General features: G+C 39.7%; 1 protein-coding gene across 3 annotated transcripts in view; it reads left to right on the top strand.

Annotated features, from left to right (window-relative positions):
- Positions 1 to 22,343, top strand: part of ANKRD44 (ankyrin repeat domain 44) — a 348,870-nt gene extending 326,527 nt beyond the window's left edge. For 2 of the 3 annotated variants that reach the window (XM_070241459.1, XM_023622277.2), the window contains one exon: positions 21,899 to 22,331. In XM_070241459.1, coding sequence (XP_070097560.1) covers positions 21,899 to 21,915 — 17 coding nt within the window. In that variant the 3' untranslated portion in view covers positions 21,916 to 22,331. Of the gene's footprint in view, positions 1 to 21,898 lie in introns of all 3 variants that reach the window. The other variant, XM_070241458.1, reaches the window with a different exon arrangement.
- The last annotated feature ends 5,365 nt before the right edge of the window (positions 22,344 to 27,708 follow it).

Below are 27,708 nucleotides of genomic sequence, written 5' to 3'. Positions count from 1 at the left end.
AAAACTTAGTGACTTAAAGCAGCAAATGTTATCTCACAGTTTTTGTAAGTCAGGAGTCCAGGCATGGTCTAGTCAGGTCTCTGCCACAGCGTCACTCACCAGCTGGAATAATGGTGTCCGCCAGGGAAAGATCCATTTCCAAGCTCACTCATATGGTTGTCGGCAGGATTCTTCATGGATCGTTGGACTGAGGGCTTCACTTCCTCAGTGGCTGTTGGCTGCCCTCAGTTCCTTGCCAAGTGGGCCTTTCCCAAGGACAGTTCTTGACAAGGCAGCTTGCCTCATGAGAGCCAGCAAGCTGAGAAAAGCCAGAGAAAGAGCAAGACAGAAGTCACAGCTATTTAACTGAATCTCGAAGTGACGTTCCATCATTTTTCCCATATTCTATTCATTAGAAGCAAGTCACTAGGTCTGTCCCATATTCAAGGGAAGAGGATGACCAAAGAGTGTGATACCAGGAGGCAGGAATCACTGGGAGCTGTTTTGGAAGCTATTTACCACACTGAGTCTACCACAGTCCTTTGAGAGTAGAACATCATATTAAGATAACTTCCTCCTGGCCATTGCTAAGGAAATTGTTTACTTTGACTTCCTAAATTCACCCTTTCAAGAAAAACAGAGAGATCCACTAATTTCAATTGTGCTCTCATAAGAAAGCAGAAAGGGGATAATGGCCTCCACCGCAGTAATGATACTGGTGAACTTCGCTGTGGCACTTTGCCTCCAAACTGCTTGTCAGAGGATCCCTCTCTCACATTCCATTCAGTAGGTTTAGATCCCTGTGCATCTATCCCTCACTTAACACACTTAATGTGTTCCCGAATTAGCTTGCAAGGCACAAAAGCATTAAGCTAAAAGGCTATTAACATAACACAAAAATACCGTGGGTTAAAAGTGCTGTATGAATTGTCTCTTTAGCAAATTTCATACTGAAGGTACATTTGCTGTAAAATATAAAGCAGCGAAGATAATGGCTGTGCCACTGATTAATTTTCAAGCACTCCAGGGGGTGATTGGAAATGTGTGGGCATTTGTGGCTAGCACAATGACAGGGGGCGGGAGGGGTTGCTACTAACATTTACTGTACAAGTATTTACTAGGCCAAGGATGCCAGCTGTCCCAGCCAGCCTAGTGTACGACACCCCACCCTCAGCACCAATGCACCCTCACCTCACTGCTCATCTACTTCCTCTCCTCGTTTCCGAATCATTTCTTCATCAATTTGTTATTTGTACAGCCAGCCATATTTCAAAATCTATTTTCACAGGGAATTGCATAAACATGCTCTAATATACATCCCCTCATAAAGAGCACCTACAAGCCTAAGAAAAAGAACTTCAGAAGGAATTTCGAGACCGTGTTCCCTGGTTGTGTGTTTTTCTAGGAGAGCTCACATTCAGGTGAGTGGTGAAGAGAAAAGTACTGCATGGATTTGAGACAAATATTTAATTTTCTTGTTGTTAAACACACAAACACACACACGCACATGTACATTCCTTGTCTTAAGCCAAGGATGATGTATCTACTTCACAGGTAGGGAAACCCTGCTCACAAGGATGGGGCACTTGGCTCACAGTCACATAGCAAGATCTGGCGTCACAGCAATGTTGTCTCACATGTTTCTCTAGGCGCTGGTAGACACTATTACTAGGATACTATTTTCTACCTTTAAGTGCCAATTTAATGAAGTATATTTAAATTCTAGAAGATTTTTTATAATTTTCAAAAGTAAAAATGTTGAAGCAGTACTTAGAGCACAAAAAACTTACCTGTGTTTATATTCAGTTGATAAAGCACCCAGCAGATTTGAGAACTTGAATAACTAGTATTTCTTATAGTTGGGTTTGCAAGAATTACAAACATCTAAGCTTAGATCTTAATGACAAGAAGTTGCTAGCCATATAAAGATCAGAGGAGAGAACATTCTAGGGAGAGGGAACAGCCAGTGCCAACAACCAAAGGCAAGAATGAGCTCGGCACGTTCCACAAACAGATGGGGCCAGTGTGGCTGGAGACGTGTCGGGTAAGGAAGGGATAGTATGAGATGAGATAAAGAGCAGTCTGAGGCCAGATCTTCTAAAATTTTGTGAGCCAGGGGAAGGAGTTTCAATTTTTTTCTTAATGTGATAAAAATCCACTGGAGAAATTTAAGCAGAAAAATGGCTGTGGTCCTGTTTCATTTTTAAAAGATCACTGGCTGCTGTAGGAAGGCAAAAGAGGAACCCGAGTGACCAGTTAAGTGGCACTGCAATTGTCTAGACAAGTAAACACAGTTGCTGGGATTGGTGTGGCAACAAGGAAAATGGAGAGAACGTGGGACGTGTCGGTACTCTTGAACATTGTGGGTGCTCTTGAAGGTAGAGTTGACTGAACTTGCTGTTGGTCTAGGAACAGTCTAGAGTTTAGGGGAGAGGCTGGAGCGGGGGTAACGTGAAATTATAGACGACCAGAGGAAACTGCCTTGGAGTGAATAGACAGAAGACCCCTGAACTGTGGGCACGCCAACATTTAGAGGTCAGGAAGAGAGAGGATCTAGCAGAGAAGACCAAGAAGGAGTGGCCAGTGAAGGAGGAGGAAAAGCATGAGACCAAGATATCTGAGAAACCTGGGAAAGAAAGAATGTTATGGAAGAAAGAATTTCAGTTGTATCTACTGTCTCAGTTGCTTCTAGGAGGTCAAATAAGATAGGACAGAGATTGACCATTGGATTCGGCAACGTAAAGTTTATTAGTGACCTTTGCAAGAGCAGATGCCTCAGAGTGGTGGGAGCAACAATCCGAAGAGGATGATTTGAAGAAAGTGAAGGGAAGACGAAAAGCAAGGCAGTAAGCTGGAGGAGGATATGGAGACCAGAGAGGGTATTTGTCGGAATTCTAAGATAAGAGATGCTATAGCATATTGAGGCTGAGGGGATGTCTGAGAGAGAGCAGAAAGGTTTGAGAAGGGATGGGAGAGTGATTTTGTTCTTTTTTTTTTTCTAAAGATTGGCACCAAAGCTAACAACTGTTACCAATCTTCTTTTTTTTTTTTTTTGCTTTTTTCGCTTTTTCTCCCCAAATCCCCCCAGTACATAGCTGTGTAGTTTTAGTTGTGGGTCCTTCTAGTTGTGGCATGTGGGAGGCTGCCTCAACATGTCCTGACAAGCGGTGCCATGTCTGCACCCAGAATCCGAACTGTCGAAACCCTGGGCCTCTGAAGCGGAGCCCGAACTTAACCACCTGGGCACGGGGCCGGCCCTGAGGGAGAGTAATTTTGCAGAGAACATTTTAGAGCAACAGAGGAGGATTGCTGAGTAGGGCTTAGTACATCTGAGATTTATGACCATGCATTTAAAATGATGCCAGTCATTCTGGAGGATTTTTTCATCAGATGTTTGGGTACAGATATAGTGGAATTTAAACAGGGATAGAGCTTTGCCAGGTGAGTCCAAGGGGAGCTGTGGAACTGTGGTGCTTTCGATAGACATGATTATATAGATCATGGACTCCAGGCTGGGTAAGAAGGAAGTGAAGACATGAGAGAGTTGATAGATAGTAAAAAAAAAAAAACAAACGGTGGTACAGTCACTGGATTGAAGGTCTTGGTGAGATAGAAGAATTGCTGAGTAGCACCACAGTTGGTGAGCTGGACGTGGGGTGTGTGGAGTAAAGATTTCGGAGGTGGTACAGTTTTGGTGATGACAAAACCATTGATATAACCACAGAAATGGATGGTTGAGGATGATTGAAAAAAAAACATTGGCGGTGAAGAAGTCAAAAACTGAGGAGGCCAATATAACAAATGGCTCTAAAGCCGTTTAACATAGAATTTGAGCAAAATTGATGCAAAAACTTGGCCACTTCAAGACATCTGTTTTTCAGGTATTTTATTTTAAGTAGATGCGTCCTCAGAGCTGATTTATTATCAGACTGAAGTTTGGTTCCAGGATTTAGGATAAAGCTTTTAAAGAAGTAGGAATGGTCAAGTGCATTTCTGTTAAAAAAAGAACAAAACAGACTTTGACTATAATGCAATGACAGGTTTTACAACCATATGGTTTACCCTAAATGTGTTTATGAGGTTCTCCAGAAAACAGGACAGATGGCTAACAGCAGCAGAATGAACAAAAGGAGTGTGCAGGGCGAATGTCTTAGTGATAACAACGAAAAACTGAATGCTTCCCGCTGGGCCTTCCGCAGAGGACAAAAGGCTAATATCATTGGAATTCTGTCCTGCTCTTTAAGTGAAAACGAAATTTGCTTAAAATATCAACTTTTCCTGAAATCTCAATTTTTACCAAAAAAAAAAAAAAAAGAAGCTAACGGGTTTATAATTCCCTTTTGAATTTCTTTTTTCAGAAATGATTTCTCCATTCCTAAGTCCATGCCGTGTTTTCATTTTACATTCTTCTTCAGGCCTGAGATTTACTCCTTGCTATTTTATTATTACTTAAAATCTGCAAAAATTTTGTTAGAGGAATGTTACCTGAAAATTGATTGATTTTCTGATTAGCTTCATTCATGAGGATCTGTCTATTAGCATGTAAATTTTGATTAGGCTGCTGGGCCCATTTTGTCTTGGCATCCCTGCTAAAAAAGCTGATAAAGGGCTCAGTTGATGCCATCTGGGAGTTTGTTTTGTGATGTCACAGCTAACACTAGAAATTAGATTGAGAAAACTAATTAATTTCCCACAATATGTTTCAGATATTGAAAAAGAAAAGGGTTTCAGGGTTCTAACAATATTTCCTAGCCATAAGAACATATTTTCTAGTATATTGATGATCCATCCTCATTTTCCTTGCTGCTAGTCTCGTGATCTGATAGTGACCTGGGTGGTGCAAAGCAGAGGACCTCTGTTAAAATTCATATATATGTTTATAGGTGTCTATATGTTGTATGATCATGGACAAAGACATGGCAGGACTTACCCCATAATGTTAAAGGAGAAGGGTATAAGGAAGTGCTGAAATTGCAGTTAAATGGGAAAATGTACATGGCATAATGGTAGGTGAAAATATAAAATGTGGAATATAAAAATTGTTTTATATCACAAAAATGGGTAAAAACTGAATATATTTATGAACAAGAACTAGAATGTAACAGACAAATCAAAACTGATTTAATTAAGTGACAGAATTGTGGGCAGCTTTTGCTCTGAATTTATGTTGTTTACTGTTTTGCAATAAGTTTTTTGAAAAGAAAAGAAACTGGAATGCATAAATAGAAACTGGGAGGTAAATTAGTCATTCCAGTTGGTGCTAGGTTACTACTGTTCATTAAAACCGGCTCCAAGCTCCATAGTCAAAGTGGAATGAAGAAAACTTGGAGATGCTCCAATAAAAACCACAGACATATTAAGAATTGAACGGTACATGCTTTTAGGAAAAGTGAGAGGAACTGAACTTACCTTAAAGGTTTCTTCAACTGTAAAATATGGAGATTTGAATCCGTAGTTTCTCATATCCTTCCAGTTCTGACATTTTTTATTCTTAGACTAGATCCATTAGTCAACAGAGTAACTGCCAACAGCCTGCAGCATCTGAAGTGGAGAACTAGGCATATGCGTATGCTTGGGAAAAAACATGGTTAAGGCTGACTGGACCATTAGTCCTTCCACCATAAGAAGAATTTCCTCCAGACAGAAGAGTTTAAGGAGATATGCCCTTCCTCCTCTGACCAAGAAAATAAATAGGCTTTAACCACAGCATGACAAGTTTAGGATCATGAAAAGTTATCTGAAAAATGTGCAGTACATGTAGAGGTGGTTAAAACAGGATGGATTGTAAAGTCCCTTCACCGGAGACTTTCAGAATTAAGGTTGCCACTCATCACTCCAGGGTGGTGTTAGAAGTCACGTAGCCAGTGTTGTCCATAGCTCAGAACTCTTTCAAGCGCTGTGTGCACAACTAGCTCCACCAGTCTGTTGTTCCATAGATACTCAAATACATTTCCTCTCTCTCTTGAATGACCTAGAGTAGCCATCATATTCAGTAGCACCAGAATTCATCCTGTGTCCCCAAGCTGAAAACCAAACAGACATCCTGGACTCCCTCTCCTTTGCTCTCTTATCCAATTGGTTATGAAGTCCCGTTCCTTCTGTGCCTTTTAATTGTCTTTTGGATCAATTAGCTCATTTTCTTACCCACTACTCCTATTTCAGACCTTCATCATAGGATACTTCCATTACTGCAATAGCATCCTAACTAATCTCCTTGCCTACATTCTTGCTCTTCTTCAATCTTTTTTCAAAATTGCTGCCAAAAACTATATGTTTTTAAAAGTTCAAACTCTTTAGCCTGAAAAAGCATCTGCCTCATCTCGTCGTCTTCATTTATCATCTCTTGCACCACTCATCCACACAAACTATAGACATTTTGGAAGGACTCAAGTCTGCCCCTTTCGTATACTCCTGCCTTTATTCATGTTAGTTCTACTTAAATGACTCCTCCCCTTTTATACCTCTTGAACTCAACTTTTCAGACCCACGACAAATGTCGCCTCTTCTCAAGTGTTTCCTAAACTTTAATTTAAAAACAAAAGGCAGAAATAATTGTTTCTTCCTCCATGTTTCCAAGCACCCTGAATGTGCCAATAGCAGTGTTGATCATATCACTTTCCATTGTAATTATCTGATTACATGTGTGATGAAGATGAAATATTCTTGTGTCTATGCTTCTCACTCCCCACCTCCTGCCTGCCACATGCCAAAGGACAGTTTTGATCTTTTCTGGGTGGAAGAACAAGGGATGGTTTAAAAACAAGGATAAAAAGGCAGAAGAAAAACATAAGGACCTATAGAAAGCTGCTAAATCTATCAAGAAAGGGAGTGTTGTCACCAGGGCTGCAAAGGTTTTGCGGGGATTAACATATGAGAGCCTCTGGGTAATCAAAATCTCTAACTATGGGGAATTGAGTTGGAACCACTTTAATATTCTTTGAGAAAACAAATAAATATTGAAGTATATTTTTAATTACTACTTGGAAACTAGATTGTGTTTCTCACACACAGACTAAGCCACGTGGAGCCCTAGGATTTATTTAGCTTACATACATCTATTGCCTCCTTTTCTACTTCGTGTTGATTTCAGTACTTAAGACGGTGCCTGGGTGACTTAATAAGTGGATGTGTGACTGGCACATGTGTATGAGTACGTCATATCTGGCCCTTTCCAAGAAAATGCCCCAGGTTTCCAAGTTAACATTAACGCATAGCGTTAATTAATTATAATTGTTAATGCATAGCATAAATTAATATGTCCAGATGGTGTCACTTTGTGGAATGCTCAAGCACTAGTGGTCCTTGAGGCCAGGTCAGCTGATGAAAGAACTGCCCACAGGTTGGAATATAGGCCAAAGGCCTGGGCGAGAGCTCAGAATGGAAGGACAGTAATCAACGTGAGGAAAATATGTGGTAGTCAAGAGGATAGCTATTAACGTGATGCTAAGAGAAAGACAAGGCAAAAGCTTAAGAGTGAAATAAGCTGTGAGATCAGTGGCCAGGCGAGTCCAAAGGATGGTATCCGGGTCCAAGTGCCAAATGAGTGAGATGTGTTCAGAGATCTGAGAAGGGGATATTCTTCAGAGCGTGTCTCTTATTGGGGCAGGTGCAGCAGTTTAACGTCACTGAGTCAGGCTGTGGATCATCTTCCTTTACGCTCCTCCCCCACCGAGCAGGGCAGTCCGGAGTATCCAAGGCAAGTTTTATAGTGGGTGAAACCTCTGGTGCCCTAGCACAAATCATGTTAGTATACTGGTATCTTACTGGTAGTCACTATATTCTACACCATCACGCGCAGGGAAAAAAAGATGATGCAGTCACAGTTATCTCTATAGTAAGACACATACTCCCTGGTTTTCCACTTTTCCAGCCCACGGCTCTTTGTGGGACCAGTTCCTGGGAGCAATTTCAGTAGTATCCTTGAAGAAATCAAATATTCTCAGTCAACCTACTCTATTTCTACATTTGGTCTTTTCTATTCTTCGTTAGTTACTTTTCCTCTTGGGATAAATCTTTTAAATTGCTATTGTCTTGGTATAGGAAACAACATAAAACTGTGAGAATTATTTTTCAGATTCTTTATTTTAGCGCTTTTATCTGTGGAATTTGTTTTTCAATATATATAATTCTATTGTAGGCTCAGCTTTTGTTGCCATCGTATGAAATTGAGTCCTACATTGTTTATTGCATACATTTATCTGTGTAGCTCATTTTAAAGATACAGTTTGTACCAATTTAAATCACGGACTGGTGTCATGTTTCTGAAATATTTTCCTTATTTGAGCACTCCCCCTCCCCCATTTTGAGAAAACCAACATAATTGCACTTTTCCCCCCCTTTTCTTTCCTTCTTTTTTAAACAGCAACCCAAGCTGTTAACCCTTCAGGATCCAAGAATATGGGTCAGCTGCAGAGCAGGAGCCCTGAGGGGCCAGTTATAAATCAGTGTGCTTTATCCCAGCCACAGAAGGCAAAGGGTTACACTGCCGAAGCTGCAGGGGCTGCGGTGGGGGAGGGGAGAGGTTTTCCTGCCTGTCCGTGCTTGGGAACACTCAGCCTGTATCTTCCTACTGGAAGCAAGGTACCGGAAATCCCCCTTCCACTTATAAAATAGAAGACAAGGGTGCTTGCTGTGGGAATTAGAGAGAACTGGGTAATATTTCTAGAGCATATTGGAATTCTTTCAGGGTAAGTGTTATAAGAAAACAAGTTATTCTTTTATTGTTAAATTATGTTCCTGTCATCAATAACTCTCCAAGCGAAGCCTTTTTTTATTAAAAGTCTCAACGCTGTAAATCACTAAGTAACGAGAGAACTTTGCCATGCAATGAGGGAGGAGTCAAAGGTGTACAGAATCAGCCTCTGATTAAATGAACTTTGTCTCCCTTCTCTCATCACATGTTATGGTATTCTGCCTGCTGGACAGGGGAGAGGGGAAAGGGCGGATGGGAGGTGGGAGAAATCATTCACAATGTGAACCCCAAAGCTCACATTGAAAGGGAGGGGAGAAATCAAGTGTGATGTGGAGACAGAGCGACATGTCTGATGGAAATGAAGTCCACAGGGTGGGAAGGAAAACTAAATCCTGTCCTGAGTTATAAGACAGGAAGGAAGTCAGAAAGTGGAAACTCAAGAAGGACTGTGGGAAAGAATTTGGTCATGTTTTGAAATGAGTTCTGGGCCGTACAAAATTAAAGTACCACATTTTGTAGTCCAATACTAAAGAAAATGGTGTTCTCTCTCTCCCTTGTTTCATTATCCAGATTATGTCAAATGTAAAGAATTAGCTCCGGGAACCCCATGTTAACTAATTTATACTAAGTTGTTCTTAAATAAATAATTAATGACAGTCACATTCGTGGGGCTATAGTGATTGGTACCCCCTTTTTATTTGCTACAACTACCCACTTCCAAAGATGGATTCCATTTAGACCTCTCCCTGTTCCTGTAACCTAAGTGTGTATAATACACAGTCGGACACTCCCCGTTCTCCCATCAATCTCAGTTAAAGGCCCAGGTCCCTGGATTTTATCCCCTCCCAGCCAGCCTCCCCCACCTTACTCTTTTTCTCTATCAGCTTTTCTCAAAATGTGGTCTGCAGATCCTTGACAGTCCAGGGACACTTTCAAAGGGTTCATGAGGTCAAAAACTATTCATAATAATTCTAAGACTAATTGTCTTCTTCACTCATGGTGCAAAAGCAAGTTTTATAGTGTATAAAACTGCTGGTGCCCTAGCACAAGTATCAGTGTATTGGAACTGTAACCAGCTGTCACCGTATTCTGCACTGTCACACACTTGCAGTAAAAAAAAATAATGGTGCAGTAAGAATTATCAATTTTATTAAACCTCAGTCCTTGAAGAAACGAAAGCAGGCATAAAGCACTCATGCTGCACATGAAGTACCGTGGTTTGAGTACTGCGATTCTGAGCTGCTGGCTGAATTAGCTGCTTTCTCATGGAACACCACTTTTACTTGAAAATACAACTGAGGAGATGAACTATGCTTACTCAAACATGCGTATTTGGAGTAATTTTGAAAATAAATGAAGTGAAGTGTTTTCAAGAAAAGCAAATGACAGTATTTTTGGTTTTATTTACTTATTTTTTTTGAAGTCTTTATTTCAATTGTGGGATTTTTTTTGGTTTTTTGGGGGGGTTTGAGTGACGAAGATTGGCCCTGAGCTAACCTCCATTGCCATTCATCCTCTTTTTACTTAAGGAAGATTGTCCCTAAGCTAACATCTGTGCCAATCTTCCTCTATTTTGTATGTGGGCTGCTGCCCAGCATGGCTTGATGAGTGGTGTGTAGGTCCGTGCCCAGGATCTGAACCTGCGAACTCCGGACTGCCAAAGCAGAGAAGGCAAACTTAACCACTATGCTGCCAGGCCGGGCTGACAGTATTTTTAAATGAATTAATGAATAAATATTTTTTTAAATCTCTCAGAGTTAATTTTCTAATGTGGTTAATATCAATTGATATAACGCGCATAAACAAAAGCTCTTTGGGGTCCTCACTGATTTTTAAGAGTGTCAAGAGATCCTGAGACCAAAAGTTTGAGAACAGGTGCTCTATCTAAATGTTTCCCAAAATGTGTTCTTTGGAAGTTTGATCCCTGGGATGCTCAAATTCTGCACTATCCAATATCGTAGCCAGTAGCCACATGTGGTTATTTAAATTCACATTGAATAAAACAAAAAATTCTGTTCCTCAGTCACATTAGCCACATTTTAAGTGCTCAGCAGCCAAACGTGGCTATCAATTGATAGCCCATTTCCATCATGGCAGAAAGGACCCTGCCTTCAGAGGCTTGCACACACCCTCTCCTCTTCTTTGTTCACCATGTTCATTAGCAGCTAAAGCCTCCGCAAAGTGCCGAGAGGAGGAAATTCTCTGCCATTTTGTTTAAGCATTTCTCAAGCTTATTTGAGCACAGAACCTTATTTTTCACATAACACCTGTTCCCATTCTATGAAACATACTTTGAAAAATGATGTTCTGCCTTTTTCCAATATTCTTAACTATTCCACTGAATGTGAGGTTTTGTTATAAGCAATTTTTGTATCTCTTTTGGGAGTAATTAGATATAAGTAATACATTAAATTATAGAAACCTATCCTCTGAATCTAAATTCCATTCCTTTGCTAGCTCACAATTGGAATTTCCCTCTATCAATGTATATTCCAGTTCAGATTCCTTTTCTGATTATTTCTGAATTTTTAGTCTATGTAATGTTTGCCAGCAGGGTATATATTTGGGTTTCCTACATAGCTTCTTAGAGACTGTATCTCTGATTGGGCATCTCTGTGATTTCTGAGTATCCCCTCCAGTCAATAAGATTTTGTAAGCTGTAGGGTTTTTTTTTTAAAAAATAAACTTTTAAATTTAGAAGAGTTTTAGACTTACAGAAAAATTGCAGTAGTTACAGAGAGTTCCTAGATACCCCACACCCAGTTTCTCCTATTGTTAACATTACTATGGTACTCTCATCTGCAAGTTTTACTTTTAAAGTTTCTAATGTAAAAACAGTAAGCTTATTTATTTTCCAAATTAAAAGCATAATATAGAATATGCTTTTTTAAGCCACCAAATGCCAACACCGCACCATGAGAGTCAATAGTCCAAGTTCCCTTGAGCATAGCTAGCTGAGGCTCCACATGGTTTGTGGTCTTGTCGATTAAGGCCAAAAATCTCCCCACACACACTTATCCCAGGTAGGTGAATGGCTGGGCTGGTGACCTTGGAGCCACGGCTGTGAGCACACAGTGCTGGCTAGAAGCTGTGGGGCCACGGGAAAATAGGGACATTGAAGCCCTTGCCTCCAGTGAGGGTCAGGGAGCCAGGGAAGTAAAAATATGGAGTCTGTAGAAGCTCCCAAGTAAAAAGTCAGCCAAGGAGGACGGGTAAGACAGGGGCAGGAAGCCGAAAAGACTAGAAGGAAAGGAAATGCAGAGAAGTCGGCAGCATGGATCGCCTGCAGATAAGTTCACACGTTGAGAGGGGTGGTTAAGGACACTGAACTGGTACGGTTGCATTATGCATTTTCTATAAGAAAATAGTTTATTAAAATAGTATGCATATTGACTAATTTACACGCTCCTTTAACTTTTTTCTCTTGTGAAATCAATTCATGTATATTCATATTTATGTTTGTGAATGTATATACGAAGACAGTCCTGAAGGATATATACCACACTGTAAACCGAGATTCCTTCTGGGAGCAGGTGAGAGGGTGGGGGACTCCAGTGAGGCGGCATGAAAGGAGTCTCACTTCCCTCTATACTTCCATGGTGTTTCAGTTATTTGCAGAATATGTTAATGTATTACTTAGGTAAACCAAGAAAACAAAAAGTAGAATATGTGTTTGTTTACAAAATTGGGAAGTATTGAAAACCATATAGAAAAAAATTTAAATTATTTATATTCTCACCACCCTGTGATAACCACTTCTTTTAGTGACTTTCTTCCCCATCCCTACCCTTTCCCCATAGTATTTTAGATATATAGATGTGGCCTATAATCTATGGGCTGTAATATTGTTCACAAATCCTTGCTGCCCTTCCCCATCCTGTTGAACTCAGAAGAGGTCATATGACTTCCTTCAGCCAATGAAAATGAGCAGAAAGGATTTGTGTCACTTCTGGGCAGAAGGTTGAAGAGCCCACTCATGCTTCTGCAATTGTGGAAACTTGTCTCAAGATGGAACCTCTGTCATCTTTGTGGGTTCCAGAGTGTCTATGAAGAATACAGCAACCTTGGTGACCCAGCATGGAAGGCAGCATGAGGGAGAAATAATCTTGTGGCAATTTTCAGTTTGTTACTGAAGCATAGATTAACTTAGCCTGACTGACAGAAAACATAAATAGATATCTGTGTATAAGTGTATGTAAGTGCAATTGTGTGTGTGTGTGTGTGTGTGTGTGCCTGTGCACAGAGAGAAAAATATACACAAATATATCAAATGTAATGTCACTATGAAGGTGGTTTCATACTGTATATATACTTTGTATACTCCTTTTCTGACTTATTGTTATAAAAATTTTCCTACCTTACCATATAGTTTTTGGAAAATACTATTTTAATGGCTGTGTGTTTTTCCATTTCATAGACTTACCATCATCCATTTAATTTACCTTCTATGGGCAGACGTTTAGGTTTTTCCAGTTTGATTCTTATAAATTATCAACAAACATATTTGTCCACAGCTCTGACTTAGGATAAATTTCATACTCAGGATAAACGACAGAAAATGGTATTACTGTTAATCCTCGAGCTGATTCTGACTCTCACCCTCTTGGCTTCCTATACCTACCCCTTCTCCATAGGGCTCACGTAGATCAACAAGATGAAACAGTTCAGCCTCACTGACCCACAGGAACACAGGCACTGAGCTTCCTGCCAGTTTTAAAAGATGGGATAAAAATCTCCTTATCTTTTCCATTTCCCCTCGGTTCAGCAAAGTCAAAGTTGAGATTTCTTTGACTCAAGAATTTTTTTTTAAATTATTTTATTGAGGTCATAATGGTTTATAACAATGTGTAATTTCAGGTATACATTATTATATGTCAGTTTCTGTATACTGCATCATGCTCACCACCAAGATCTACTTTTCATCCATCACCATATACGTGTGCCCCTTTACCCCTTTTGCCCTCCCTCCCCTCTTCCCCTCTGTGCTCCTTATCCATGTGTTTGTTTATTTTCCACATATGAGTGAAATCATTTGGTGTTTTTCTCTCTCTGTCTGACTTATTTTGCTTAACAAAATACCCTCAAGATCCATCCATGTTGTTGTAAATGGGACAATCTTGTCTTTTTATGGCTGAGTAGTATTCCAGTGTGTGTGTGTGTGTGTGTGTGTGTGTGTGTGTGTGTGTACTACATCTTCTTTATCCATTTATCAGTTGATGGGCACTTGGGTTTCTTCCATGTCTTGGCTATTGTAAATAATGCTGCCGTGAACATAGGGGTGCATAAATCTCTTTGTATTGCTGATTTCATGTTCTTTGGATAAATACCCAGTAGTGGGATAGCTGGATTGTATGGTATTTCTATTTTTAATTTTTTTAGAAATCTCCATACTGTTTTCCACAGTGGCTGCACCAGTTTGCATTCCCACCAGCAGTGTATGAGGGTTCCCTTTTCTCCACATCCTTTCCAACATTTGCTATTTTTTGTCTCGGTAATTATAATCATTCTGACCAGTGTAAGGTGATATCTCCTTGTAGTTTTGATTTGCATTTCTCTAATAATTAGTGATGTTGAACATCTTTTCATGTGCCTGTTGGCCATCTATATATCTTCTTTGGAAAAATGTCTGTTCATATCCTTTGCACATTTTTTTATTGCGTTGTTTGTTTTTCTGTTGTTGAGTTGTATGAGTTCTTTATATATTTTGGAAATTAACTCCTTATTGGATATATGGTTTGCAAATATTTTCTTTGAGATGGCAGGTTGTCTTTTCGTTTTGTTGATGGGTTCCTTTCCCTTGCAGAAGCTTTTTAGTCTGATGCAGTCCCATTTGTTTATTTTTTCTTTTGTTTCCCTTGCCTTAGTAGACATGGTATTCAAAAAGATGCTGCTAAGACAGATGTCAAAGAGTGTACTGCCTATGTTTTCTTCTAGAAGTTTCATGGTTTCAGGTCTTACATTCGAGTCTTTAATCCATTTTGAGTTAATTTTTGTGTGTGGTGTAAGATAATGGTCTACTTTCATTCTTTTACACGTGGCTGCCAGTTTTCCCAACACCATTTATTGAAGAGACTTCGCTTTCTCCACTGTATGTTCTTGGCTCCTTTTGTGAAACTTAGCTGTCCGTAGATGTGTGGTTTTATTTCTGGGCTTTCAATTCTCTTCCATTGCTCTGTGTGTCTGTTTTTGTGCCAGTCCCATGCTGTTGTGATTACTATAGCTTTGTAGTATATTTTGAAGTCAGGGATTGTGATGCCTCCAGCTTTGTTCTTTTTTCTCAGGATTTCTTTGCCTCAAGAATTTTCATTAAAAAACTAATAGTAAAATGAAACTATATTTACAAAATGCAACTTTCTGCTGCTAACATAACTCCTAGTCAAAGATTTCCCTTCAAGGTACCCCGTCCTGGCCTTTTCCTCACTTCTTCTCTGACTGGACTAGATTCGATAGTTGCCTGGCCCTCCCAGGACCATATTCCTCATCCTCTCTGCAGTCCTCATCCTGAGTAATGCGTTCTACTCCATCGTTTGTGGGGCGCCCTGCACTAACCTGAAAGCAGCACTTTCCCGCTCTATTGTAACTTGCTTTCCTTTGCTGTCTTTTCCATTAAGCTAGACTGTGACCTTCTTGAAGGCAGAGACTGTATTTCATCCTGTAGCAACAATGATTAGCATGGTACCGAGAACTTTTCAGACTTAGGGTAAATATTGGGTGAATGCTTGAATGCAAGCTGGAACTAACACATGGATTCATGCATACATGAGTAAATGAATGAGTGAATGAGGAGTCATAAGGAGACATGCAGAATTATCTTTCCATCTCTAGGATCTGAAAGGGAGCATCTTCCTGCCTCAGGGTGTTTACATTTTCCGCCTAGATGAGCAGCTTATCTGTAAGGTGTAGGTGCTGATAAGATAGGTTTTCACAACTTGGAGGGTGCTTGTATCTTTGAGGAACATCCTGAAAACCAAACAAGCATATTCCTTTTTTCCTCTCTTAGAACTAACCTTCAGTTATGAAAAGTAAAGAGAAAATAAAGGAAACTTAAGAGTATGAGGCAAAGGCTTCATTGCCATTTCTTTTTGAAGTGAGAGACACATTCTCCGCTTTCACTAGTCAATACCTGAAGACAAAGTGCGGGAGCAGGTAGAAAAACAGGCATGCTTGGTCATCACGGGTGGGAGTGGAAATTAGTGCAAACATTTTAGGGGTAATTTGGGGGATACTTGTCAAAATTCTAAATGCATATACTATCTGACCAAGCAATTCCATTTCCAGGGGTTTGTCTACCAGAATGCTTGCTTAAGTGTATAGATATGAATGTATAAGGATGTTAATTGCAGCAGTATTTGTAATAATAAAAAATTGGAAATAATCCAAATTTCCATCAATAGGGGATTGGATAAATAAATAATATTACATCAATATATACAGGACTTTTAAAAAAGGAGATAGCCCTTTATTTACTGACATGCAAAGGTATCCAATTTAAATTATTTAGTGATGAAAGCCAAATTGTAGAACAGTTTACATAGTATGATTCCATAAGCTAGATAGAAGAGGTATATACTTAGGAGAAAGACAAGGATATACTGCGAATTTAACAGTGGCTGCCTCTGGGGAGTGGGAATGGAGATAGGAGAGGAAAACACCTTTTTTAATCTCGTATATTTACTCCTGTATTTAAAAAAATTATTTATAACAAATATATATTGCCTTTTAAAAAAATTTCTTTTTTGAGGAAGATTAGCCTTGAGCTAACATCCACTGCCAATCTTCCTCTTTTTTTTCCTGAGGAAGATTGGTCCTAAGCTAACATCCATGCCCATCTTCTTCTACTTTACATGTGGGATGCCTGCCACAGCATGGCTTGATAAGTGGTGCGTGGGTACACACCCGGGATCTGAACCGGTGAACCCCCGGCCACCAAAGCAGATCGTGCGAACTTAACGGCTGTGCCACCAGGCTGGCCCCTGTATTGCCTTTTAAAAACATTTTTAAAGTAAAAATAATAACTAATTGCTACTTTTTCAAGTCCTAGGCTGAGGATTTACCTATTCTTGGGTCTTAGAAGACTTTAATGATTTTAAGTACTTCCTTCTGAGGTTATTTAAATGATGGAAAGAATGAAACTGAGCAAAATACCAGAAATTTCAAAATTTGAGCTGCCTGCTCCACACTCCAGTAATAAATAGTTTCTGGTGTCAGGTGTTATCGACTTCATAGCCCTGTGTTGGATTCTTCTTTACAGTAGTTTAGAGACTTTTGAATTAGACCGTCCTTAGAATACTCAAGGCTCCAGCGGATGCTCAGCCACATGGCGGGTCAGACTCCGTGCAGTTGAATTTATTTTCATTCATCCTCAGCCTTCCCAGAGCAGACCCCTCAGTAACCGTTTCTGATTGGTCTGGTGTCTGACTTTTGTTTGTTTGTTTGTTTGTTTTTGTTTTGTTGCCCTTAGAAGTTGCCACATGTTCTTCCTGACAACACAATTTCTCAATATTTTAGGTTTGAATTCTTTTTCTGACCACGTTTCCCACTTTGCTTTGGATCTTCTAGAGACAACCATACCAAGCCGTTTGCAATTCCTACTTTCAACCCAGTACCACACCCAGCTCTAGACAACCTCAAGGTCCCTTTTATTCATATCTACTGTCAAATAATTAAAGCACTCTACACCAACATCTGCCCATATCAGCCTGTACTTTGGGAAGGCTAAAGAATGGACCAAAGTTCACTGACAAGCTATGTGCTTTTTTCCCATAGCTCTGGGCAAAGTCTTCAAGTGGTTGCATTTTATATGCTACATTGCTGGCCGAGCTTTTGAAGTATGCTACATAATGCAGCAGGCCATTTCAGTTGGGGTTCAGACACACCTAATGCGAACACAGCCACCAACACCTAGTAAATGTTTGCTCTCATTGGCAGGCCTGGTGCTTTAGTTTGGTAACCGGGGTGAGGAAAGAAGAGAGGGATGATGAGGATGGTGGAGATGAGCACGTGACACTGAGCCTCTTGGACTGGTTTTGAGCCCCTAGAGCTACAGAAAACTTTTTTTCATGAAGCAGCCCTGCTTTGGGGCCCAGATGTCAAACAGTGAAACAGAATTGAGAAGGGCCATTTTCTCTGGCTCCTCGTGGAATCCAGCATTCTTCTAACACATAAGGTCGGAGGCTTTGGGGACATTGGGAGACAGAATTCTTAGCACCTTCGTGATCAAGTGTTTCACGGTGGACTTCCTCAGCAGAGGCAGTGGTAAAAATTTCTTCCAGCTGCTTGTTAGCAATGAATGTTGACGAATGTGAACTAGAGCAAATCAGGAAAAATACCATGGCCCCCAAGACAGCCAGGACAGAAACGTCTGTAAGATTCTACTGTGTCCCCTCACACACGGTGTACATATTAAGTGAATGAATGAATGATGCCGTATAGTGATGAAAACTGAGCAATTGGTTTGTGAATGTGGGGAAGGCAATTGATTGGGGACTCCCAGAAATAACCAGGATCATTTTGGAAAAAAATAGCTCCTGTTTAAAGAGGATGGAAGTTAGATCCACTGTAACTTAAGCATAGCTATGCTGTGACCACATTTGTATCTACAGGCTGGTAAAGACAGGTGAAAATTGGGTTAGGAATATTTTCTAAACCACAATTGCTAAAATAACTTTTATTAAATATATGATCTCCAGGCTTTTTGTTTTTTTTAGGAATAACTTTATTTCTAAAATTGGGCAGTATCCATGGTAGTGGTCTTGATTAGATGTTTCTACGGGCAATAGAATCTGTGATTCCAGGCTGCAATTATCCTGCTTTCAAACAAGCAGACACGCGTAGGAGACAGAAGTTGTGTGGATACAATGTAGCTTACTGAATGTTTTTGTCCTCTCTGGATTTGTTGAAACTGAAGCCAAATGTGGGACTACGTGTGACTATGGGTGCTTAGATAAAAAGACTTGGGATAGTTATCAGTCTGTTAAAATGTAACTAACAAGCTCCCTTCTAGTTCTTAGACCTGAATTATCACAGAAGTTTGTGTTTGCATTTTAGAATTTATTTCTAGACCATGTCTTGGCTAAGGGGGAGAAGGAAGGACAGGAAGGTAGATTCTGTTTGGCTTTTAAGGTTACGCAGTCAATTTGGCAGCTAAGCTTATATAACCTTTAACTTCTCCTAATTAGAAGTTTTCAAAGTACCTGGCTCTCCCCAGGATACCAATTTGCTAGAGAATCTGCTTGCAGCCTCCTTGTGAGAAGTCAATTTGAAGCCTTAACCAACAAAAATGACAAAAGCATCAGCTCCACGAGACAAGTTATCCTCCACTGTTTGCCCAGCTCGTTGTGAGGTTGGGTTTTCACCTGACTTACCCTCATTCATCTTAATTAATGTGTACCCTATTCGATCACATCCATTCTCCTACATACAGGTCAAACTTTCATAAACCTTCAGAGGGAAGCCAGTCATAGAGGAGATGTTTTTTCTTCTCAGTGGTGTCAGAAGGTGACTCTTTTTAACATTAATTTCCAGATAAAGGTTTTAAAAATAGTTAAACTTTCTTATTCTTTTAGTATCTGATGATCACCCTTGGATTAAATTCAAGTTAACATTAAATTGAATATTGGCTGCGATAAACTAATCATGTATGCTTTAAACAATAAAAAGGAAATCAAAGGGAAATTTCAGCTCATATTAAAAAGTTTGGAAGCTCAATTTATTTTCGTATAGAATTTCAGGATAATATGCTGGAGAGTGAATATGCTCTAGATTTTACAACTTTATGTGCTTGTCTCCATCCTGTGTAACTTTATCCTCTTCTGTAGCTTTAATTACTATGTACAGCCTGTCTGAAACTGCATTCAGTAGCTTTCCTTCCAAATCCGTTTGTCTTCCTTTATTCCCAATATTAGTGACAGGCACCATCAGCCATTCAGTGCCCTAAGTGAGATATCTAGCAATCATGCTACAGTAATCTTTAAAAAAAAAAAGCTTTAATGAGATATAGCTCACATAACATAAAATTCATCTATTTAAAGTGCATAATTCAATGCTGTTTAGATTATTCACAGAATAAGTGAGATTGGTCTATAATTTCCTTTTTATGGTCAGATTTGGTGTTAATATTATAATCATTTCTTAAAGGATTTAGCATCTTCATACCCTACGGTGGTTCCAAAATGCAAAATCTGTGGAAGAGTATCACCAGGAGTGGGTGTGGGAGGGGAGGGCCTTCAATTTTTTTTTTTCTGGGCCCACACACTAGAGAACTGGGGTAGGGCTGAGGACTCTGCATTAAAGAAAAAAAAAAAGGTAGGGGAATTCTATCAAACCATAGAAGATGAGATCATCCCAATGCTACGTAACCTTGTCCAGAGCACCAGGAAAGAAAGAAAACCAATCCCACATGTGAGATGTAAAAAATCTTAAATATTAGGAGAAAACCAACAGCATATTTTAAAAATAATATATATTTACAAAGTATATTCCAAGAATACAAGAGTGGTTCCATAATAGGACATCAATTAATATGATTCATCATGGTAATAAAGCTAAGGAGAAAAATCAGATTATTGCCTTCATAAATGCCAGAAAGGCATTTGATAAAACTCAACATCCATTCATGTTAAAAATACTCAACTAAATAGGAATTGAGGGGTGCTTCAGCCCATAGGCCAGCTTCTTACTTCATGGGAAAACATTACTAAAAGTGGGAAGAAGACAAAGATGACCACCACATCCAGTATATTTGACATTGGAAACAGAAGCATTAGCCAATGCAATTAGACATGAGGAATCATTTAATTGCACAAGAGTTGGAAGGAAGACAAAAAACTCTCTCTCTTTGCAAATAATGTGATTATATATCTGGAAAACAAAAAATAAATGGAAAAATTAGTAGAAATTATAAGATTATTTAGTAAAGAAGCAGGATATAAAATTAATATAAAGAAGTCAATGTCCTCATATAAACAAACAATAAGCAGATAGAAGAAATAATGGAAGAGCGGACCCTATTTAGAAGAGCAAAAATATAATACTGGGGCATAAACTTAATAAGAAATGCATAAAATCTATATAAGAAAAACTATGAAATATTACTGATGACACAAAAATAGATTTAAAAAGATAAAAAGATATATTAATTTTTGAACAGGAAGATTTACATCATAAAGATGTAAACTCTCCCTAAATCAATTTATAAGTTTAATAAAATTACCATCAGATTTTTTTTTCCTGAATCTAGATGAATTGATTACAAAGTTTATCCAAAAGTCCTAACAAAAAGAATAGTCAGAAAAGCTCTAAGAAAAGAACTGAGGGTGGGGAAATTCCCACGAAATATTAAAACATATTGTAAATCTGCATAATTGAAACAATGTTGTATTGGTACATGATGAGTCTATCTAGAAAGACCATGGGAAGGGGAAGCAAATCCAGAAATGGATGCAAGTAAAGATAGAAACTTAGTAAATGACACAAATTGCGTCTCAAATCAATGCAATATGTAGATCTTATTCGGATCCTAATCCAAACGAATAAAAGTAAAAGACATTTTTTGAGATAATGGAGAAAACTGCACACAGAATGAATATTACATGATATTAAGGAAGTGTTAATTTTGCTTTGTATGATAATGGTATTGTGGATGTATTAAAAATATTTATCTGTGAAGGATATAAATGGGTTTATTAGTGAAATAGTATTCAGTCAGGGTTTGTTTAAAACTTCAGCACAAAAGGGGAGCCTAGAGCGTAAAATTAAGAAAGGAAAATGTTACTAAAATTGTTGTAGCTGGATGATTAGAATATAGAAGTACACTATATTATTTTCTCCACATTTGTATGGGTTTGGAAAACTCTGTAAAGCAATATTTTTAAAATACCAAGTTCCATAACTGATAAGTGACTTTTATGTATTACATGTGTGTGTGCACAACACTAGGAAAAAAAAATACCAGACTCCTGAGGGTATGACAGAGCTTTTTCTGATTTTACAAACCTCAACTAAATTTTAAAGAAACGTATTGCTGAGATATTTTTGTAGTATATTCTATCAGGGGAAAAGCATTCCACAGGTGAGTAAGATTAAGTGATGAGGTGTGGAGGTGGAGACAGCAACTTTGACATTTCATCTTATAACTTTCTGTTTGAATTATTAACAATAAGTTGCAAAACTTTTTAAAAAACGAGTTTGTAATAGGACTAAGAATAACTAATAATGTTTTTTTTTAAGTTTCCAGGGGATTCTGACGGATGGACTAAAATGCAAGACATTATTAGCATGTAAGTCCTGGATGGTCTGCAGCCTCCAGACTCACCTCCTGCCACATCCCATCTCACATCCTGTCTGCCAGCCCAGCCCCACCTAACTGCAGATTCCTGGCCCGGCAGGTGATCTCTCGGCTTTGTGCATGACACACTCTCTGCGGGGCAAACATGGGAGGGTGTCTCCCTTCACAGGCACACTCACAGAAGCCTCTCCACCATCCTCCTCTCTCCAACCCCCACCCCCAGTGCCAAAGAGAACTGACTACTTTCTTCTTTGTATCACTCTGTGAACCTTGCTCATTTCATGTCTGCTTCATCCAGAGAGACTGTCTTAACTCCTTTCCAAGTGTACTCCTTGCCCTAACGTATCTGGTCAATAAATTGAGCGAGAGAGAAAATGTTTGGCTTAATTACTTGCCAGTCTCTATCTTGATTTCTAGAATAAGAGACTGTATATGTCCCTACTCTGGTTCTCCTAGCCAAAATATTTGTCAAATATCATGATGGTGAGTTAGTTTTAAAACATACTATAAAAGAAATATTCATATATCTTTGAAGTAAAAAATACTTCCTTTTTAAGTCGTATCCATTAAAACTAAGAGGTAGGAAAGGTACCATTCATATATGATTAAACAGATTGTCAACTTTTGCAATTGTCCCTATAAGTTAAAGGCACTTATGTGCACAACAGTTGTTGCCACCTCTGACTCTCTGCTCCAGAAGAAAGCTGCAGCTTGTGTGTCCTGAGAGGTGTGCCCTCCAGTGCCTAGCATGCTATCAGTGCCACTGTAATCCAATTGCCCAATCCCCAGTCAGCAGGTGGTTCCCATGGAGTGTGTTGTTACCCTCCCACAGGGTCCATCACTACCTCATCCACCACCGTAGATAAAAATTTTGTCCCCAGTTCCCCAAGAATTAGCTTGAAAGTTCTAGTATAGAGCCTGGGGGAAAAGAGGAATGGTCTCTGCTGGGATTTTGGAATGGGGTGAAATGGGGGAGAATTAGATACGTTTCTGATAGTCTCGGTTGGAACTTGAAATACAATTTAGCGTAGAAACCATGTGATTAAATGTGTTAGATTTGGGGCCCGCCCGGTGGCGCAGCAGTTAATTCGCACAATCCACTTCAGCAGCCTGGGGGTTCGTCAGTTCGGATCCCAGGTGCAGACATGGCACCGCTTGGCAAGCCATGCTGTGGTAGGCGTCCCACATATAACGTAGAGGAAGATGGGCATGGATGTGAGCTCAGGACCAGGCTTCCTCAGCAAAAAAGAGGAGGACTGGCAGCAGTTGTTAGCTCAGGGCTAATCAGGAATTTATCATGTAGTTTGAATTCCAAAGGACTTGCAAGCAAATTATGCTCCAAAACTTCATTTGTAGATTGAGGCTTTTGTACTCATCAAATCAAGAGGAAAGGGCAAATGAAATAGAACATGTCTCTGATGATATATAATTAGAAAAATAAGTCTTAAAAGTAATTGCCAGGTTAGGGGAGAGACTTTTCACCATACACACTGTATACCCTTTGCATTTTGTACCACATGCATGTGATAATTATTCCCCCAATAAGATTTATTTTAATTAAAAAATAACTGCCAAATTACATATTTAAAACATATCTCTAGAGTGCAAGTGAATATATACTGTTTCTTTTAATTCTGGTGTCTTTCTCTGTTCTACTGTGAAACTTGAACCAGATTGATTATGGTGCCACGAACCTCAAGTAATCTACTGTTGCTGTAAAAATAACCATACTATTGTGGGGAAAAATTGACCACTCCAAAATGTGTCTCTTTGGCTTGATTTTATTTATTTATTTATTTTTGCTGAGGAAGATTTGCCTTGAGCTAACATCTGTTGCCAGTCTTCCTCTTTTTGCTTGAGGAAGATTTGCCCTGAACTAACAGCTGTGCCAATTTTCCTCTATTTTGTATGTGGGCGACCGCCACAACACAACTACCGATGAGTCGTGTAGGTCTGCGCCTAGGAACCAAACCCAGGCCACCAAAGTGGAGTGTGCCGAACTTAACCACTAGGCCACAGGCCAGCCCCCTGATTATTTTTAAGAATAAAAGACTCTGAAAGATGGCACCAGCCTGGTGGTACAGTGGTTAAGTTCCCGTGCCCTGCTTTGGTGGCCTGGGGTTCACCGGTTTGGATCCCCAGCTCGGACCTATGCACTGCTTATTAAGCCATGCTGTGGCAGGTGTCCCACATATAAAGTAGAGGAAGATGGACACAGATGTTAGCTCAGGGCCAATCTTCCTAAAAAAAAAAACCACTCTGAAAGAAACTTTGACCTTTCCCCTAACTGCCTAAAAGAATTTAAGATAGACGTCCTGTCCCAGGACAGGCCATCACTATAGATAACTCTGGGTATGGTAGGCCAGGATGATCCTTGCCAAACCCATTTTTATCAACATTTTCTCTTGGGTCACATTGTCTGTAAATGGCTCAGCAGACATTTATTTATCAACGTTTGCTTTTCCATCTCCATGTAAATTACCTTCCTCCCCTTTGAAGTTATAAACCACTACCCACAACATCCTCCTTTGTTCTTAGCTGAAGATGATATTTAAGGTGGTGGCTTCAGACATTTTGGCCAGTTCCTCAGTTTTCCTGGGTTTCTCTCATGTATACATGTTGTTAAACTTTCTTTGATTTTCTCCTGTTATTCTGCCTCATGTCAATATAATTCTTAGATAAGCCAGAAGGACCTAGAAGGTAGAGGAATGTGTCTTTCTCCCCTGCATTATTTTGCCTTAACTATAAAATGTCTATCTTTAGCAGGAACATGTATTCCCCACTCCTGGTGTTTTCTTCCAGTGGAAGCAACATTGATTAGCATAATCCTCTCCATCCCTACATTCTACTCTGAGAAAGAGAAGTGACCTATCTGATCATGAATTTAGGAGCAGGAAATGAGCAATCAGAGCCCCACTCTTCCTCCTCTCCTCCTCTTGGGGGCCAGCTGCCCTCAGGAAGTATCCGTGTCTCCAAGCCACAGTGTTACAAAACTAGCCCCTGTAGGCAGCCAGTGGTAGTCCACACCTGAGAGGGTGTGTCAGTTTAATTCTGGAGTTCAGTATTGCTCACAGACGTAAGCCCCATTCTCTAATACTTTATCAGTAATTACTTTATCAGTAATCATGTTATTGTGATTACTTTATCAGTAAATCAGTAAATTGAGGTACAATTAAAAGCTTCCTTAAGAAGCAAGAAACAGGAATTTATCATGTAGTTTGAATTCCAAAGGACTTGCAAGCAAATTATGCTTATATTATGAATTATGAATTATGAATAACATGTCAATCGCCATCTGTCTCACTCCATGCCTATCTCTTCAAACCTCAAGCAAGAAAAGCAGGGTGTTATGCTTTTTGCTACATGGATGAATGGATATTCAGGGATACATGGATATCCTGCCCCTGTGGATATCACCCGCCATGCCTTTCTTCAGTGATGCCCTAAAGAAAATCAGTTGGAAAAACAAAGATACAAGTAAGATGCATTGAAAGCATATTGATAATTTGGAAAAAATATTAAAGTGAGGAAAATCTAATTTCAGACTGAATTTCCTGTGCTTTGTTCCTTTGTTTCTTCCTATTTTCGTCTCCTCCTACTATTTCCTGGCTCTACTTCCACTCTTATTTCCGTATTCAGTTGTTCACTCACTACTCCTTCATTCATCCATGTAGGAAACATTTAATTGACTTCCACCTTCCAAGCACTGAGGACACAGCATTCCGGAACGACTAAAACAGAATCTGGTGGGAGAGATAGACAAACATATTGCCAATTAAAGCATAATCGGATGAGTACAGTAGCAGAGAAGTGCACAAGGAATTGTGGAGGCATCCAGCCAGGGGCAGTCAGAGAAGACGTCGAACCTGAACAGCAGTTTAAAAGATGAGTGGGAAAAATAAGTTCTGTTAAATAATTAAAAAAATTTTTATTGCCACTTTTATCTCCGAGTGAATTTGCACAAAAGACATTTAAAACAAGCAACCCATGCACCATGAGTGTACTTTTCAAATGTGTTGCCTGGCTGTCATGCTGATGGTGGGGAGGCTTTGGCGCACCCTCGGCCCACTTCTGGTTTCAGCCACAGCTGCGGTGGACAGTTCCATGCACGCCTGCGGGATTTACTTCCTGCGCCACTTCATGCACACTTTCTGCCTCTGCACTCCCTTGGAAGCCGTGAGCCTAGTCCAAGTGCAGGTTCACCCCAGAAGGGTTGGGGAGTTAACACCCCCAGGAGCAACTCTCAACCCATGGGGACAGCAGCTGGTGAGTAAATGCACAGTCTCCTCTTCTTCAGGCACCACTTTGGGAGGCATTCTATGTGATTCTCAAAGGTTCTAGTGAAGTTGAGCCCCTACTGCCTACGGCAAAGACCTCAATAGCACACAATTTATTGGCTTTTCCTCCTTCCCTGTATCAGCCTCTCTGCTTCTGTCTCACAATCCTGCTTCCTGTTATCAGCCCTGGAATAAACTATCTGCTCCCAAGTCCGCATCCCAGGTTCTGTTTTCAAGGGAACCCAAACAAAGATATTAGTCATTCAGAAATAAAGAGCAGTGAGCCCCCCCCCCCGGCCCCCGTTCATGGAATGTGACTTCTATTACAGAACTGAGCTCTTATCTCAATCACGTCAGCTAAAGGATCTCGATAATTTACAATCTCTGTTGTTCTTTTACTTTGACAAGATCTCCTACTGTGAAGTATTTCATCTCTACAGAAGAGTGCATGCAGTGTGAATGTACAGCTTAAAGAAGAAGAATAAAATGAACACTCATGCATCCACCACCCCGCTTAGGAAATAGAGCATAACCAGTGCCTTAGAAGCCCCTTATGTGCCCGCACTCTTCTTCCACCCTTACAGAGGGAACCCCATCCAGAATTTCGTATTGCTTGTTCTCTTACTTTTCATCTTAATATTAGCATATTTACATCATTTAGTTTTTTACCTTTAATTAATTAATTAATTAATTTTATTGAGGAAAATTAGCCCTGAGCTAACATCTGCCACCAATCCTCCTCTTTTTGCTCAGGAAGATTGGCCCAGAGCTAACATCCATGCCCATCTTCTTCTACTTTATATGTGGGACGCCTGCCACAGCATGGCTTGATGAGCAGTACATAGGTCTGCACCCGGGATCTGAACCCATGAACTCTGGGATGCTGAAGTGGAGGGTGTGAACTTAACCACTACGCCACCAGGCCAGCCCGTGTTCTGCATTTTATATAAATTATTTTATATTCTTATTTGACTTGCTTTATTTTCCCTCAACATTGTTTTTCAGATTTCTCTATGGTGATACATTTAAGGGTAGTCCATTCATTTTCACTGTGTTATAGTATTCCACTGTATAAATATACCATACTCTATGTAACCAATTTAGTGCTGATGGACAATTAGGTTGTTTCTATTTTTTTGCAGTTACAATGTTACTGTGAACATTCTTGTACATCTCATACTGTACATGTGCCAGAGCTTCCACTCTCTAGGAGTGGAAATGCTGGGTTATGGTATGTGCATGATCAGCTTTTTTATATACTGCCAAGTCCTTGTCCAGTTTACATTCCCACTGGACCAGTATGAGAGTTTCCATTGTTCCACATCATTTCCAATATTTGGTATCGTCTGAGTTCTTGATTTTTGTCACTATGGTAGAAGTTTAGTGGTATTTCATTGTGATTTTACCTTACATTTCCCAGATTACTAAAAACTTGAGTATTTTTAGATATATTTGCATTCCATTTGTGTTCTCAC

This window comes from Equus caballus, chromosome 18 (genome assembly GCF_041296265.1).
Source record: "Equus caballus isolate H_3958 breed thoroughbred chromosome 18, TB-T2T, whole genome shotgun sequence".
Classification (NCBI taxonomy): Eukaryota; Metazoa; Chordata; class Mammalia; order Perissodactyla; family Equidae; genus Equus; species Equus caballus.
This window is presented reverse-complemented; position numbering and strand designations above follow the sequence as displayed.